Here is an 18,914-nt window from a genome sequence, read left to right as displayed (position 1 = left end):
CCTTGATACTATGACTTCCCAGCCGCCTGTTTCTTCCCTTTCTTCAGATATCTCGCTTCCTTCTTCCACTGCAGATATTGCATCTACTCAATCTACATCTGTTATTTCATCGGGATCTTCCGCTTCATCCTTTTCAATTCCTCCTTTGCCTACTTTACCTCAATCCTTTCCTCTTCACAGTGTTGCGTCAAACATTCTACCAGGCTCTTCTATAGGCCAGATTGGGCTGACTTCACTTCCACCTTACGGTGGAATAACCGAACCAACAATTCCACACCCCTTCCATTCTGCTGCGGCATTGGCTGCACCTAATGTCACTAATTTGGTGACTATCAAGCTTAATTCAGTTGAAGATTATCTTACTTGGCGTACTCAATTCACCTTCTTGTTGATCAGACTCTCAATTCATTGAATTTAAATTTTGAATTTGTCTCTAACTGCAAACAATTTCTCAGTTGGTTTCTGCGCTTTTAAGTGCCATAACAAGTACAAATCAGAAATGTCCAAATGCTTTAGCTAATTCGCAATTGAGGCTTGTCGTCACTTGTCAATGTTCTTTAAGTGCACGTCTATCCACAGAAATTAATTAATTGAATGATAAGATAAGATAGACTATAATTTTATATTGTGATTTAAGGCAACTTAGATCATAAGTAGGCGGCCAAAATTAATCATTTCAAATGACGAATATTCATGCTCGTCACATTTAAAAGCATGCAAAAAACAGAACCAAAATAAATAAATAAAGAAAAAATCATCAGCAATAACGCTGTTACGAAGCGATAGCGCTTTAGAGCTAGTGAAGATGTGCCAGTTTTAATATAAGAATGGATAATTAAGGTCTAAGGACCTTAAGGAGAAAATCCAGGATACTTTTTAAAAGAAAACCTTTCTTGTTCTTAGAATTATTTATATTTTTCTTATTTTTATCTTTACATACATTGATTTTACTTCATAACATCACCAAACAGGATGGAAGGAAAAAAAAGAAGCTAGAGACAACATTCGAATGTAATTATTATTTTAGTAACAGTTTAGCATGTCTCCTATGTGCTTAATGAATATCTATTAATTATTATTTATCAGTCCCATTTTATGTAACACATTGGTCGTTTTAATCTATCCTTTTTTTTTTTTTTAACATTTAGAAACAATTTATTTTTAAGCTTTTAATTTTATCCTTGATGAGACAATGATTTCTAGCCTTAGAAATGTCCAAGTAATATTTTAAATCAGAATATTTAGAAGTTTCTATTATTTCTTTAATTCTTTCTTGCTATGTTGGAGTGTACAGGTAAATATCATTGCATAAATTAGGACGGATGGAGTATAACCTTATCTGATGAAATAATACTTACCATACTATTGTATTTTCAACTTATATTATTAGGATGAAAAATATTAATTTATATTTAATATCCAATAAAATTTTGATTATGATATAATTCAGCTCCATAGGATGAATGCAAGTGATAGTGCCTTGTTTGCAATCTTACCCATAAATTTTAACTTAATGAGATCGTTTGGCAAAAGGATCTAGTCAACTGATATACATAAAAAAGTTACAGTACTACATATACATAAAAAAGTTACAGTCCTCTGATCTAGTTCACTAGCTAATTTGTTGTTTTCAGACAAGAGCCTAAAATACCCTCGAACTATTAAAATTAGTGCAAAAATACCCTCCATCCACCTTTGAGCTCCCAAATACCCTATCATCCACCTTTGAGCCCCCAAATACTCTTGTCATCCACCTATGGGGTCTAATATACCCTTATTTCTAACAGCCCCATGTTGACACCCAATTTTGTTTATCCTTTCGTCCAATTTACATCATTAAGCTTCTATTTTATTAGATTATTAGTTGTATTTTTTTTATCACAACTTGTAGTCAAATGTCTTAATGATCTCTATTACTATTATTACTTTTATTATTACTATTACAACAACAACTACTACTATTATTATTATTATTATTATTATTATTATTAATAATAATAATAATAATAATAATAATAATAATAATAATCTTGAACTTGGACGGTTTTTTCAAACAGATTCGGGTCCAAACTTCTGTCATTTTGTTCTTGGCATATTAGATGAAAAGAGGAAAGTTTCGATTTCGCAATTAAGGCGGATATTAAGCTATGATTTTTATGATTACTGGTAAGAAATTAAGGTGAATGAATTAAGGAAATAAAGTGGAATGGAAAAGAGAAGAAAAGAGAAAATCAAATTAGAATAAATGAAAGAATATAAAAGGCACAAAGAAAGGGATTTTGTAGCCGTGGAATTTCGATGAGAATCGGGGAATGTTTGATTTTAACGAAATATAAAGATGACGGGGTCTTAGGAATTTTGAGTAAATAACAATGAGTTATGGATATTTGGTTTTGGGGGTAACCTGATGCCTTTAGGGATTTTTAGTTGGAAAGGGATTATGGGCTGGGTAGAAACTTTAGGAAATGGGTGAAAAATTTTATTTGGTTTACTTGGGGAATATAGTAATTTCAAATAGATTTTCTCGATTTTCATAATGATAATAAAAGCAGAGGGACAAAATATTTTGGTAAATAATTTTATCACTTGTAATAGTAAAGTAATCATAGAAGCATAACAAAAACTATAAGTGTGACGCTAATACAAAAAATATGTTTAAATAAATATTTATAGAGATACGAATAGGATTAACACTGCAATTAAGCCAGAAGGAGAATAAATGCATGACTGATTTTTTTTTAGTAAAACGAAAAGGTAGTAATAATAATAATAATAATAATAATAATAATAATAATAATAATAATAATAATAATAATAATAGTAATAGAGATCATCAAGAAATTTAACTAAAGGTTGTGATAAAAAAAATATAATTAATATTCTAATAAAATAGAAGCTCAACAATGTAAATTGGACGAAAGGATGGACAAAATTGGGTGTCAACATGGGACTGTTAGAAATAAGGGTATATTAGACCCCATAGGTGGATGTCAGGGGTATTTGAGGGCTCAAAAGTGAATGACAGGGGTATTTGGGAGGAGGGTATTTTTACACCAATTCTAATAGTTCGAGGGTATTTTAGGCCCTTTTCCGGTTGTTTTTATTCAATAGAGACTAAAATATATTACCTCTAGTTTTAAAAATGATGACAAAATTCGTCGTACTAGAGTTTAAAGCTGGTCCAAATTGTTTGACGTCATAAGTAATTTTTCCATTCAATGCGAGCACTGAGTATATATCTTCTAGATTTGTAAAGTTAATGGCCTTTGCTTTCACAACGTGATAAGTCTACTTTGCAATCTTAAAAAATGAAATCAATCCAGCTTGGACCCTCCACATTTCATTCCTTTTTATTAAGAAAATAAATAAAAGGGAACTAGCCTGTCCCTTCTTGAACATAGCTTCTCTTGTCCAAGCATATTGAGGGCTGTATTAAAAATGCCGACCAAAAAACAAGTGAAGGCGTCCAACATGAATTAATTAACCGTGTGTTAATCGCTAAATTACTCAATTATAGATATTATTAGCTAGTGTGATTTTCTTTTACTCTATTAGTGTAATGTAATTGATTATAACTAATGATCTTTTTTATTTGCATTCTCCTCTTTTGGAAAGACCGCCTTTCCTTATTACAGGAATAACTTCCCAACTCTACAGGCACGTGAAGTCATTCCCGGGTCAAGTGTAAAAATTCTTATACACTACGCTATATAGTATAAAAGTTAAAAAAAGAAAAAAGACATTAACCAAATTCACTTACGTTCCAAAAAAGTCACTTAGCAGTATAATAACCTCTTATTTTTTGCCATTAACCTTAATCAATCTTTTAAAACTAATTGAAGTAACACCACACTAACCAAAGAATTAGGATCTTTCTTTGCAGCCTAGATAAGTCAACTCACCAATAAACCCTTTTGTGCAACTCATAAGGGATTGACTTAGAATTATTATCTTGATCAATCTAGAGCTAATACTTCAAGAATATCAACGTTTGGTTGAATTCAGGAAGTCCGATTTAGACTTTTCCTTTAATAGCGGAAAAAAAAGAATTCATGTCTGATGTTTGTAGAAGTACATCAGGAGATCATATTTATTTGTACTAGCAACAATGTTAATTGTAATACACAGTTTATCTCATATTGAGAATGGAGGTGGCCCTTCGTGAACATGCAAGCGGCCTTATGATAAACTTATGAAAAAGATGGGAAGATAAAATTTTAAGTGGAGTGACCACAAAAAAGAGTGACGTCCACGTCACTTATATATATGGTTTTTTTCTTTTGTTTCTTTTATTTCTTCCTTGAAAGAAGGCCCCAGTACTTTTGTTGTTTCTTCCTTGAAAGAAGGCCTCTCCAGTGGTGATGGATTGGAGACTCTAGCTACTCCAGCACCAAACAAAATTTAAAAAGTTAAGGGAAAAAACTTCATATCAGAAAGTGGAATCTAGCAAAATGGCACACATGACGCATATCCACTTAAATACTAATCTATTGCCATATTGTTTCTAACGTAACTATGTTTGGTGTCTTAATGTAATAACAAGTATATTAAATATGTTGAGGCTGCTAAGTTCCCAATCAAAGAAATTTGACGCGTAGAAAATGAAAATGACATGCGCCATTTACTTCATAAATTAATGTTATCGTTACGACAAATTAACTATTGCTACATAGGAGCGGATTAAGGGGTTGAAAAAGGATTCGTCCGAATCTCTTTCGCCAGAAAATTATATATTTTATATATATATATCTTTCTTTTTTAAATCGAGGTTCTATTAGAAACAATTTTTTTACTTCATAAAGAAAAATAGGGGTAAGATTTGCTACATCCTACCCTTTCCAATCCTCATTGGTGGAATTACACTGGACATGTCGTTATTGAATGTATGTATACAAATGTTGATTCCTTTGATGAAATCATACCTCCACCTATGCGTAAAACTTATGGGTAGTTGAGAAATGCAGGGGTGGACCCACGTTGAATCAAGGGGTGTCACGCGACACCGCTTCATTGAAATCTTTTATTAGATATATGTATTAATACTGTGCGTAAACTGATATATATATAGAAAGAAAATGACATCTCTTAACATTAAGAATCACTTATTTTTCCCCATATATTTCAGTCTTTTGTGTTCCTCGTCGACCTTTGAGAATCGCTTGGAGTGTTGGTTCGGCGCATAATTTTGTTGTCCGAGGTTTTGCATGTTCGAACCTCAACCTATCCATATTTTTGGCAAAAACTATGACTTTTGTGGCTAAAAATTGTGGTATTGAGTTATCGAACCAACGTCTCTTGTAACTTAAAACAGAATTTAACCAATGGGTCAAGGCCATCTCTTACACGTAGATGTGTCATATTAACAATTTTTGTCGTCTCTTCTATAAATATCGACACCGCTTATGAAAAATCTTATCTACTCCACTTGAGAAAGGTATTATATCTGTAAAACTTATGCGTGGCCACTCAAAATCAGTTTTGTGCATGGGGACTAAAGTCATCATTCAGCAGCGGTTAAAGTCGCCGCCACAATAAACCACAAAGAGGTCGTGTCAGAATAATATCCTTCCATGTAAAATCATACAATTTCTTAATTGTTGGCAGTCTAGACAATTTGGCACTTCAGTCGTTCCTTAAAGTGTTCAATCAAACATGTATCATAATCCATAAGATAAGACTGAGTGTAAAATTATGGACTCTTCACTCTATCTATTTTATTTTATGTCTTTTAGTTTGATCGGGTATGAAATTAAAAAAAAATAAAAAAAATTGACGCTCAGGACGGAGGGTGGGCCGGCGAGAACATGTCAAAGGAAAGGACCGACAAACTTGTAAGTTAGTAAGTTTCCGAAGAAAAGGTATACATATTAACCTAGGTGAATCTCACATCAAAATTCAGAGAAAAATGTGGCATAATTAATACAAGTGCACATGGCCTTTTCGGCTCGATAATGACGTAGTCTGACAAACAAATTCTTTAGACCCATTGGTCCGTTTTCGGACAATACGTCTGAGTTCCAGTGTTTTAAAAGGCGTTTTCGGGGCAAGCCCTGTGACGGGGTGTACCAAAAATGCCCCGGGGCGATGGGTCGGGGCGAAAGTCTCCAAAGGCGTACGCCCAGCAATTCGGGGCGTACGCCAGCGTGTTTGGGGCGAGTTTTTTTTTGTTGGGGCGTGTTGGGGCGTAAGCTCAGAAAACTTCTTCAAACTAAAACGAAATTTGTTAAATAAGTCCTTAATATAATTCCCAAATTCTCAAAAGTCAACATGTAATTACTCAAATATTTTAAAAAGGAACTGACACATTAAATTTAAAAGTCAAGACCTTTTTTTATTGCTAGAATGCCTAATATATATTCTTTTCCAATTATTTATCTTGTCTTCTACTATCTCAAAAAAGTAACGAGCAGTTACTTGTATTTGTAAGTAGCGTATAATAGATTGTTCTAATTAGTTTTTTTTGTGGGGGTGGAGCATATATATATATATATATATATATAATAGATTGTTCTAATTAGTTTTTTTTTGGGTGGAGCATATATATCACTTATTTATAGTTTTCTTCAATTTTTTTACGCTATTTCACCTATTTAAAAGTATTTATTATAATTATATCATTTTATAAAATACTAAAAATTAAAATCCCATGGGGCTTACGCCTCACTAAGGCAGACGTAAAACGCTCCGCCTTACGCCCTCGCCTTTTAAAACACTGCGTCTGACACTTTTGAATCTTGTTGTCTTAGAGTAAAGATTTGATTAATGTACCAAATGTCCTTAAATCTTGAAATTTTAAATATGCCATGTGGATATTATTGGAATTAAAAAGTTACACTAACTATAGAAAGTAACACTTTTTTTTTAACAAACTAAAAAGGAAAAGTAAGGCATGTTAATTAAAATAGATGGAGTAATAGTTTGTTAATCTTACGTTAACTCAAATTAGGTAATGAGTGCGACTATAGCTGGAGCACAAGGCTACATTAGCCAGTCGCTACAAAAAAATTGGTAATTTGTGAAGGTTGAAAGTTACAATTCGTGGAGGTTTTAGCCTTCGCTAGTTGCTAGAAGGGGCTAAAACCTCCGCGAATTACAATTTTTAACCTCCATAAATTACTATTTTTTTTGTAGTGTGTCAGCTCCATCGAGTCATCAGCCCTCTCAAAATTGTCTTCCTTCTCTTTTCCACTGTTAAATGTAAACACATGAATGCATACTACTCTGAAATATGGCCTTTTGCTGAACTCTAGGGACATTATAAGCAGGTCTAGCGAGTTTCTTTAAGGGCCGGGTTAGCAATAATATTGAAGCACGTAACACCTCTTAGGCTCTTACGTATGAGTTTCTATGAGCGCTTTATCAAAAGATTCTAATAAATATTTAATTACTCCTTAAATTACAAGAAAACCGTATTGAGTACAATTTTTTCTTAAAAACACACTTGCATTTATAAGATTCATCTTTTCATAAAAGAACCATATAGAAAATGCATCATGATTCTTTTTCATGGTCAAATACATGAATCCTATTCTGACATCATTTTGAACTGTATTATCATCTCTAAAAAGCTTCAGTTGTTCTAAAGCACATTTTTTTTTGTTGGTCAAATTCTATATCAAATTAAACACCGCCATAGATGTAAAATAAAACAAAAGAAGTACGATTTTCGTAGAGATGTGGAGATGAAATAAAGAGAAATTCCAAAAAGAATGCAACTACGAAATGGGCAGCAACTTATGAAAGAATAAAGTTACATCACATCAAACATATCAACCTCTTATCTAGATTGATCATCATTTGGGTCCTTCCTGTTAATGGCTTGCATCATATGCCAACAATTGGTTCTAGGCCACTAAATTAAATGAGCACTCCCAGACCACTTGCTAATAGACACATACCCAAATATAATACTCTCTTTTAATTTAACGTCTTTTTTAGTCCGTCATGAAAAGAATCTCACATATTATTATTTAGAATTTAATTAATTTTAATTTTATTTTAAAAAATAATTTGTAGTCACACAATGCTTAAGGCCTATTTTAATTACAAGTTTCGATTTTTTTTTAAAAATTTCGCGCCCAATCAAGCATCGGGACATAAATTTAAAGGGGTGAAATATAACTAAGAAAATTAGGACAAACCCCTTAAAGGCAATTATTCCCCGTATAAATATGAGTCGCGTACACTAGTATCAATCACCAACAAGACACTCAGAAAAAAAACAAAGAAATATTCTAGCTAGTGAGAGAGAGAAAAAAAAAATGGTGCAAGAAGAAATAAGAAAAGGTCCATGGACTGAACAAGAAGATCTTCAGCTAGTATTTTATGTGAAGATGTTTGGTGACCGTCGCTGGGATTTTCTGGCGAAAGTTTCAGGTTTGAGGTTGGTTGGCGGGCGAGAAAAATAAAATAGGTATATATATAGGCCATGACATAGTACGTATTTAGTGAAGGGAGCAAGTTTAATAACCTCTTCTTCTGCATTCCATTTCTTTGTTATTATTATTATTTATAGGTTTGAAAAGAAGTGGAAAGAGTTGCAGATTGCGATGGGTTAACTACTTGAATCCTGGTCTTAAACGTGGCAGGATGACCCCTCAAGAAGAACGCCTTGTTCTTCAACTCCACTCCAAATATGGAAATAGGTTTGTATTTTGAACTTCTTTTCTCGTTTCAATAATCCTTAATTTGTTAGTGTCCTTTTTTTATTCTTCATGTGATTCAAATTTAGCCATGCCCACAGCCCCACAGATTGGACTGAACATATACTTATAGCAAGTCCTGTTAATCAGGCATACATTTTTTTTTTCTCATTTTCTTATCCAGAGGCCGGTAGCATAATTGATATGGGGTTTGATTAATTCAAATTTGCGCAGGAATAAAGTTCCACTTCTAAGGATAAATCACTTTCTATGAAAGACAATTTTATTTCAAAGTTCGAACACAAGATCTCTAGTTCAGAATGGGGATTCTTATCGGTGTACCCTACCACAACTTTTGTTGGTTATGCTTGTTAGGCATATCTATGCCATAGTAACCCAAATTCCACAATAAAAATTATCAAATCATAGAGAAACTAAATTATTTTACTTTAGTTGGTTAGATATAATCATGACAAATAAAAAAAATTGCATTAAGAATTTGGTAATTAAACAAATTGTAAAAGAGCAAACAAATAAATTAAAATGATATTGAGAAGGATAGGTTGGATTATTACTCATTATTTAGCCTAAACCAACACAATACCTAGTGTACGGAGACTTTACCTAAAGGTCTACCTTTAGAGGTTATTTAACCTAAACCGCCCTCTTATTTTGACTCAAAACAGATTCTAGGCACATTAAGATTCAACCTATAATTTATTGATTCAAGCTGCTTTAACTCGTGTAAATTTAATTTAATCCACTTATTTGACACCCCTACTTTACGTGCAGATGGTCAAAAATCGCTGGGAAATTACCTGGGCGAACTGATAACGAAATCAAGAATTATTGGAGAACTCACATGAGAAAGCAGGCCCAAGATCAGAAGAAGAATAAGGCTCCTATTTCTCCATCTTCGTCTTCCTCCAATTGTTCCTCTTCCTCTGCCAATAGTCCTGGTGTGGACTCTATACCCATCAGTACTGAACAAAACGAAACGAACTTCTACAATAACGATGGACTGGAGCTGTTGGAACAAGTTGTTGGAGAAAATAAAATACATGATAATCATGAACAAGGGTATCAGAACATGATGGTCTATTCCATGGATGAAATCTGGAAAGATGTCGAATCATCACAAGAAATTGAAACAAGGAACAAGTTACCAGTTATGGCTTCACCCTTATGGGATTATTGTCCTGATTCACTGTGGAATATGACTGATTATTACTTTGAGAATCAAGATTTCACATTTTTTACTGGCTAACTGGAGGAAAAATATTTGTTTCTTGTAGAGTTGGTGTAGGTTTGTGAGGAAAGTAATATTTAGTTATCACTTGTATATAGTAACAGTAAGAGTCTAAAAGATCCCATGATCAGAAGGCGCTGGGTTTTTAAATAATTGGTAGTGTTTGTAAGTCTTCTGTTATCTGAGGCTTAGTTATATTAGTACTAGAGTATATATGTGTCTTTATGTGTGGCTACTCTGACAATCTCTTATATATGAAGATCTAAATTTCCTTTAATTCCTTGTAAAATACCGGTAATAGTAATTTGGATATTCTATATTTTTTTTTATATTTTTTTATTATATTAGCAGCTAGCTCACTCTTTTCTCGCAGTTGCATTTCCATGTACAAACCCTTCAACATGTATTAGAGATTCTTACATTTGTAAAGACCTGCATAACCCACTCATTTATTCGCTCAGTCTATCGTAATCCAACACATCTCAGCCCAATAAAATTTTAAGCGGGGTTGGACAATGACTCATTTATGAATTCAACTCATTTTACCCTCTCAGACACAGTTCAAGCGGTCCATTTACCATCTCTAATTTTAGGAATGTCGGATAAAAGTAAAGTTGTTGCCTGAATTTTTTAAATCAAAAATAAATAAATTCAAACCATTGAATTCGCGAAGCAACATAATTATTATATACTGAAGACAATATACTATATTGGTGACGGACGAGACTCTGCGCTCCTTGTAAGGCTTGGAGGGAATTGGGCTCCTCTCAATTTCCCTTCTCTCCATTTCGCCTAAATTCTATCTTGGATTAGAGACACATGGCATGAATTAGAATTAATGATTAAGATTTAATTGACTAAAACTAATGCCCTAACCATGATTACATAATTAATAACTTATTCATAAATATATTAGAATATTTTTCTCTCTTCCTATTTACTTTTCCTACCCAGTAAAATATCTTTTCTGTTTTATCCGATTATTTTTTGCCACTTAATTTTTTTGCCCTAATAGACCCATTATTCAATTGGTGATATTTTCCATTTTTTCAATTATGATGCTTACTAATTTGCATAATATAGACCCATTACTCAATTGGTAATTGTATATTTCTGAAAGAGTTTTCATGATTGAAAAAAAGATGGAATATTAAAATAGGAAGAGAGAAAATATTTTAATATATTTATGGATAAGTTATTAATTATATAAACTATGGTTAGGGTCTTGCTTTAATCAATTAAATCTTAGTCATTAATTCTAACTCATGTCATGTGTCTCTAATCTAAGGTAGAACTTGGGGGAAATGAAGAGGAGCCCAATCCGCTTGGAGGAGTGTGAGTTAGGTCTAATGCCTAATTTAACATGGTATCAGAGTCAAGCTCCATCCGATGTGCGCTGACGGAAATAAGAGGGAGGCACAATGTCCCCGGACCAATTGACCGGTCCCGGACCGCTGGGGGGGGGGGGGGGGGGGGGGTGAAAATGCCCCCCATCCATGAATGTGCACGCTCCAGACACTACCCCGAATTAGAAAAGAATATTCGGATCATCTGGGCTTGGGGGGAGGAGGGGGGAGGGGAGGAGGTGCGCTGAAGAGAGTATGTCACATCGGTGACTGACGAGAATCCTGGGCTCCTTGTAAGGCTTGGACAATTCTCCTCCCTTTGAGCTAACTTTTGGGGTGTGAGTTAAGCTCAATGCCTAATTGACATATACCGTGCACTTAAGATGAATTTATATCTATATCTGCTGGCCAAACACGAAAAGTAATATTGCTTAAATTCATGGACATTCCTATGAATTAAGATACTTTTTTGAGTTCTCATATATTGAATGGAATAACTAATTGACAAATAAAGTTACATTTTACATACTGATATAAAAGGATCGAGCTTCCCCTAATTAAATTTCCAGATTCATCCATATTCGAATCCGAACTACTATACTGAGTACGAGCCTATCTGCTCTAATCATTGTGTTACATTAGTTTATCCGACACCTATGATTGTGGACCATTTATTCTAGTTGGCTGCTTGATGAAACCAGTGTGTAAAACTTAGATAGTGTTTGGTTAAACTTGTAAATTGGTTAAATTAGTTTTTAGATATGTAACTAAAAAACTCAGCCAAAGAATAAGTTGGTCACCTCCACCTTTAAAGAGACAACCTAAAATAGCCGCACACCCAACACCACTTAACTACATATAGCCGACATATGTATAATATGTGTATAATCAGTGTATAATTAATGTATATCGGTTACGAAAATTAAACAATGAATTCAGCTGGCTATTCGTGTATCAGTCCCTCCAACTTATGGCTTTTAAGATTATTGGCACTTTTCATTTGACCAAATATTTTACTATTCTATCCTTTATTTTTATTTTTAATTCTCTCTCTCTCTCTTTAATTCTCAAAATACTCCTCCAATAGAACTTCTAACTCCATCTTCATTCCATTTCGTCCTTTAATATTCTCTTTATACAAATATTTTTTAATTTATAACTTTCGTATGATTCAATAACTCATCATTAATTTTCAGCACTTCAACTCAACAAGTAATTGTTTATTTATAAAATCAGTTTCAACCCAAAAAGTAATTTCAACACTTAATGCTTATAAACTACTTTCAATCAGCTAATGCAAATAAGCTCTTATTATTTTTGTTGATAGTTATATGTTAAAATGTAATATTGTGAATAATTGTAAATTATTGCCGTGTTTGTCAAAAATCATGATAAGCTAAATGATTAAAAATATTGTTGGCTTTTAAACGGATGAGTGTTTACCCCGAATTTGGATAATCAATTAAATTTGTGAGTGGGTATAAGATATGTGGTGAAGTCTCGATCTACTTGATAAAAGAAAGATATAAATAGAGATATGATATGAAGAGAGCAATGATAATCGGTGGTTTGCTATATACTTGTATGTTTACTAATGTATGAGTGTTACTTGATTGAAGAAATGTAAGAAATAAACACAACAAATGTAACCAAAATCAGATATTTGAGAGAGAGATTTTGTATATATATTGCTACTACAAAGTGTTCTTGATATGAGGAAGTCAACCCTTTAAGAGGAGGACAATGCCTCTATTTATAGTAGTGCCCTATGGGCTTCATACAACATGAACAATAAAATAATGATAAAAAAGCTCTCAGTTGGATTAGGTTGGCCGTACGGTCTGACACCCGTACGATTGACAGTTGAGCATGGCAGGACGCTATCGATGTGTGACAACCGCGTAACGGATCTCCCGGATCAACGCCCATGACCAAAACGGACTAACGACCAGGATCTCTCCCGGACTAACGGACACGATCTCCCGGACTAACGGCCACGATCAAACGGACTAACGGCTACGATCAAACGGACTAACGGCTACGATCAAACGGACCAACGGCCACGATCAAACAGACCAACGGCCACGATCAATTCGGACCAACGGCCACAATCAAACAGACCAACGGCCACGATCAATTCGGACCAACGGCCACGATCAAACAGACCAACAGCCACGATCAATTCGGCTATGGAGAAATCGGACCAGATGAGGATCTTCCCTCTTTTCCTTCGATCTCTGGTCTTACCGGTTCTACCATATGTCTGATTTTTACCGTATACAGATAGCCCCCACACTTTCCGGACCGTAGTTTTATCAGAGTAACGGGAAGTGGATGAATCACGCCTTTATTTCATTCTTCCTCCATTTTATTTTCTTCACTTCACTTTATTCTCTCTTCATCTCGTCACCTCTAATCATCTTCCATCTCAACTTTGTTGTTGATTTAACCGTTTATCCCCTTTGGTTCATCGCTTGTATTATGAACGGTGGAAGTCTCAGAGGATCACCCTTGAGCAAGCCGAGCATGGTTTTGCGGATCTTCTGGCCCTAATACTTGAAGCTAAGAGGGTCGAGGAAGAAGCTAAGAGAGCCCTCGAGACTTACTCCCACGACTCCGAGCGGACAATGTCCGAACACTCCAGATCCAGCCATACCGGATAGACCAGGGGTTGTACTTAGCCTTTTGTTTTTTGCTTTTGTAGGGGTTTCCGGTGTAAAGACCTTCGTATAAATGGAACACGCATTTTTCTTGATTTTCTTTATTCTTTTGCTTGAATATCTGTTATGACCTTTGCTCGAGTTGTCGGTTCGATTTAAGGACAAGCAGACTCGGAGTCATTATTCCGCGTTATGCCTGAATATCGGCTTTTCTCTTCATCCGGTATGTTTTCTCCGGGAATTTGATGGAGTTTTTGCCCATGGGACTTATCTTATGCTTTGTGAATTCAGACGTCTCTGAATCACGATGGGCATTTTTAGGGCCAGTATTTTTCAATTATTTTTTAGGGCCGGTATTTTTCGGACACCTGAATCTCAGCCTTAGCTAAATTTCGATGTAACAGTCCCCGTTTGAGGGGTTAACGATTTTGGCTCGGTTCACTATGACCTTGTTGCCTTTGTCGAATTTCGACCGTAGTGCCCGGAATAGGGTATACGAATGAAGTAATGTCGAAATACGGCGATAATCATCGGGGTAGAGTATTTTAACAAGAAGACATCCGAGATATCGTTATCTGAACTTTCGATGATTTTTGTATTGCAAGTATTTGTACATGATACGAGAATTTTGTTTCCTTCTGCTTCTGCTGTAGCTAATACTGTTTGGACACAATTCATTCTGATCGTTTGGTCCTTTCATCGACACCGAATGCAGAAGGTCCGGTTTTGGTTTTGCCGTAGCAAATACTGAGTGGACACGATTCATTCTGATCGTTTGGTCCTTCCACCGAAACCTAATGCAGAAGGTCCGATCTTGATTCTGTCGTAGCAAATATTGAGGGGACACGATTCATTTTGATCGTTTGGTCCTTATATCGAGACCTGACGTTTTTGGTCCGGTTTTGTTCGTTAGGGGCGGCCTCCAGTTTCGGTTAAACGGGGCAAACTCCGGAGTGGGTGTGATAGTACCCGTTCGTTGGGTGCGACCCCGAGAATCCGGACGTTTGTCCTTTATCTTTGTCAAGTAACACGTTGTACTTGTTGCCTCATTAAAAACCTTATCGGAAAACCCATTTCGGGACAAAACCGCACTAAGGAAAAGAGTGCAACACGTGTTTTCAGAATTAGGTTCTTTCCTTTGCCTGGTACTCGGTCTCCTGCAAAAAATAAAGGTCAAAAATAGAAAAGCATGGGGGGTTCATACCTCAACAGTAGTAGCTTTTCAGATGAGCCACATTTCAATTATTGCGCAACCGTTGCCCGTCCATGGACTCCAGCTGGTATGACCCTTTACCCGTTACCTCGGTTATCTTGTACGGTCCTTCCCAGTTCGGACCCAGTTTTCCTTCGTTGGGATTCTTGGTGTTCAAGGTAACTTTCCGAAGCACCAAGTTCCCAACTTAGAAATGTCAAAATTTGGCTCTCCGATTGTAGTACCTTTCCATTCTCTGCTTCTGGGTTGCAATACGGACCAACGCGTTTTCGCGAAGTTCATCCGTGAGATCGAGTTTCACAGCCATGGCCTCCTCGTTTGACTCCTCGGTGGTATACCTGAACCGGGGACTCGGCCCGTTTATCACTCCCGCCCGGAGAAATGACTCGGGCCATCCCTTGATTTTTCCGACCTGAAGCTTGGTTTTTGAGAGTATGGCCGATACTTTTCCCTTGATGGTCCGGCCTCCGATTCGTAATTATTTCGTGATCTCTCCGAGCTTTTGTTCATTTTTACGAGCCCCGGGGGAAGCTCGAGTTGGTCATCCTCTATCCGAATTTTTGACTCGTATCGGTTATGGACATCCGCCCAGGTCACAGCCTCGTATTCCAGCAAGCTTTTCTTTAATTTGAACGAAGCCGTCGAGCTCCGAACATTGAGCCCCTTCGTGAAAGCTTGTGCGGCCCATTCCTCCGGAACCGGGGGGAGCTCCATTCGTTCCATTTGGAACCGGTTGACAAATTCAAGCAATAACTCTTCGTCTCTTTGGGCTATACGGAAAATATCCGCCTTTCGAGCCTGCACCTTTTTGGCTCCGACGTGTACTTTTGTGAAGGCATCGGCGAGCATTTCGAAAGAAGTGATTGAATTCTCGGGCAGATGATCGTACCAAGTCAATGCTCCTTTTGACAGAGTTTTCCCAAACTTTTTTAGCAACACGGATTCGATTTCATCCTCTTCCATATCATTTCCTTTTATAGCACAGGCGTATGAGGTCACGTGTTCGTGAGGGTCCGTTGTGCCGTCATATTTTTGGATATCCGGCATTTTGAACCTCTTCGGGATCAATTTCGGAGCCGCACTCGGAGGAAAAGGCCTTTGGATGTACCTTTTTGAATCCGGCCCTTTCAAAATAGGCGGAGCCCCCGGGATTTGATCCACCCGAGAGTTGTATGTCTCCACCCTTTTTTCGATCGAGTCTACCCGCTTCGCCAACGTTTCGAGCATTCTCAGAACCTCGGTGGATGAACCAGCTCCGAAGCTATTGCTTTCAACCATCCGTGCCTCATCTCTTCTGGGTTCAGCAACACCCTTCGCCTTTTTCGGGGTCGTTTTATCTCTTCCGTTTTGCAACTAGGCTATTGCGATTCCCTGTTCGGCAATCGCCGCTCTCTGTTCCTGCAACATTTCAAAAATTAAACGCAAGTCAATATTATCATTCGGGGTATCCGGTTCTTTCCGGACTTGTGTGCCGGACAAAGTAATTGAATTGTTAGTATTTTGTCGGTTGAGGCCCTCCCTCAAATTAACGGGGTTAGGATCAGCGGGGTTTGGCAATCCTCGTGGCCCGCTGCCTTCATTTTAGGCCACGATCTCGTTGTTGTTGACGTGACCAGATTGCCCACTGTTAGGCATTTGGTCCGTTTTTTCAGAGACGAACAGTAGATGTTTTTTATTTTGATGGGTAAGATAGAGTTCAAGATCAAAGACCACTATTATCCTAGCCCCACGATGGGCGCCAAATTGTTTACCCCGAATTTGGATAATCAATTAAATTTGTGAGTGGGTATAAGATATGTGGTGAAGTCTCGATCTACTTGATAAAAGAAAGATATAAATAGAGATATGATATGAAGAGAGCAATGATAATCGGTGGTTTGCTATATACTTGTATGTTTATTAATGTATGAGTGCTACTTGATTGAAGAAATGTAAGAAATAAACACAACAAATGTGACCAAAATCAGATATTTAAGAGAGAGATTTTGTATGTATATTGCTACTACAAAGTGTTCTTGATATGAGGAAGCCAACCCTTTAAGAGGAGGACAATGCCCCTATTTATAGTAGTGCCCTATGGGCTTCATACAATATGAACAATAAAATAATGATAAAAAAGCTCTGAGTTGGATTAGGTTGGGTTAGGTTGGCCATACGGTCTGACACCCGTACGATTGGCAGTTGAGCATGGCAGGACGCTATCGACACGTGACAACCGCGTAACGGATCTCCCGGATCAACACCATGACCAAAACGGACTAACGGCCAGGATCTCCCGGACTAACGGACACGATCTCCCGGACTAACGGCCACGATCAAACGGACTAACGGCCACGATCAAACGGACTAACGGCTACGATCAAACGGACCAACGGCCACGATCAATTCGGACCAACGGCCACGATCAAACGGACCAACGGCAATGATCAATTCGGCTATGGAGAAATCGGACCAGATGATGATCTTCCCTCTTTTCCTTCGATCTCTGGTCTTACCAGTTCTACCATATGTCCGATTTTTACCGTATACAATGGGTTTATTGTTTATTTGAACTACATTATGTGACATCTAACGACTAGCCATTTTGAATTGAGTGAAGTCATTTGCACACTAAGATTTGCAAAGCATTGTCTTTATGCACACTTATATCAAATGAAAACACGATAATATTTTACTTATAAGTAGTCAATCAAGGTATCAAACAATTAGTCCTATTCTTATAAAGTTCTTTTGCTTTAGGGGATTTAACAAGGATGCAAGAGTGTAGCACTAATGATCTCCAATAACGAAAATAGATTCTAAGCAAAAGAAATACACCCAAATCTGTAGCTCGATATTTTTACAGGTTTCAAAAGGGAAACAGTTAACGCAACAACACGTAGCTCCTTCACTTTAGTACACAAATATATACAGATTGCTAAAGTAAAATTATTTATTTTTATTAAGTGGATGGGAAATTTTTTGTAGCACTCGTCAATTTTTAAATTGATAGGGATTAGGCGCACTAGAATGATTTCTAAAAGTCTAGATTTACAATAAAAAGGTGGTGGGTGGTGGGGAGATAGCAAGTAAATTTTATTTAATTGTGATGAGGATGTGACCTGAACCAAATAGTAAATACTACCAAGTACAAAGATATGAGAGGCTACGAAATTAAAAAAAAAAATGTTTGGCAATTCCACTGGCTAATTGCTGAGAGTGCTACGCATTTTATTGACCTCTTAACGTTAGACATTGTAAGTAAATACGACTTGATTGCAAGTAAAATTAATAATAATATAAGCACCTTTGTTTGTTGGTCATCTCACTGACGAAAAGTGATTATTAATGCAAATTTCTTAACCAAATAAAAGCTTCAATTGTATCAATCGATATTTTTCCTATTTCTTCTATTGAATCTCTACCTAAATCGATTTAAGTTTAAGTTCTTCAATTGAAGCTTTGAACTGGTTTTTCTGATAGGAACCTATTTCTGATGGGTGCTCCAGAGTCATTCTCATAATAACATTATCACTATTTTGGACACAAATGAACAAGGAAATTGGAGGCACGTAGTACGATATCAGGGTTGCCCCAACTTAAACGCTATTAGTTGCAACTTGCATGCGTTTAAATTTATATAACATATATAAATAATTTGCATTAGCAGTGCAATTTATAAAATATTATCACTTGATATTAGGAGCCTGTTTGGATGGGCTTATGCCTATAAGTTGTTTACAGCTTATAAGTTAAAAAAAATAAGTTGGAGTAGTTTAACTTATTTTTTTGGTTTATAAGCTGTTTTCAGCTTATAAGCTGCTT

The 18,914-nt window shown here is 36.1% G+C and overlaps 1 protein-coding gene across 1 annotated transcript; it reads left to right on the top strand.

The window, feature by feature from the left end:
- Positions 1-8,196: 8,196 nt before the first annotated feature.
- Positions 8,197-10,168, top strand: LOC132605406 (transcription factor MYB48-like). Its single transcript, XM_060318566.1, has 3 exons — positions 8,197-8,376; positions 8,516-8,645; positions 9,435-10,168. The coding sequence occupies exons 1-3, from the start codon at positions 8,262-8,264 to the stop codon at positions 9,907-9,909; spliced, it is 720 nt and encodes a 239-aa protein (XP_060174549.1). The 5' UTR covers positions 8,197-8,261; the 3' UTR covers positions 9,910-10,168.
- Positions 10,169-18,914: the final 8,746 nt, after the last annotated feature.

This window comes from Lycium barbarum, chromosome 1, assembly GCF_019175385.1.
Source record: "Lycium barbarum isolate Lr01 chromosome 1, ASM1917538v2, whole genome shotgun sequence".
Lineage (NCBI taxonomy): Eukaryota > Viridiplantae > Streptophyta > Magnoliopsida > Solanales > Solanaceae > Lycium > Lycium barbarum.
Note: the sequence above shows the minus strand (reverse complement) of the source record. Positions and strands in the feature narration are given on the sequence as shown.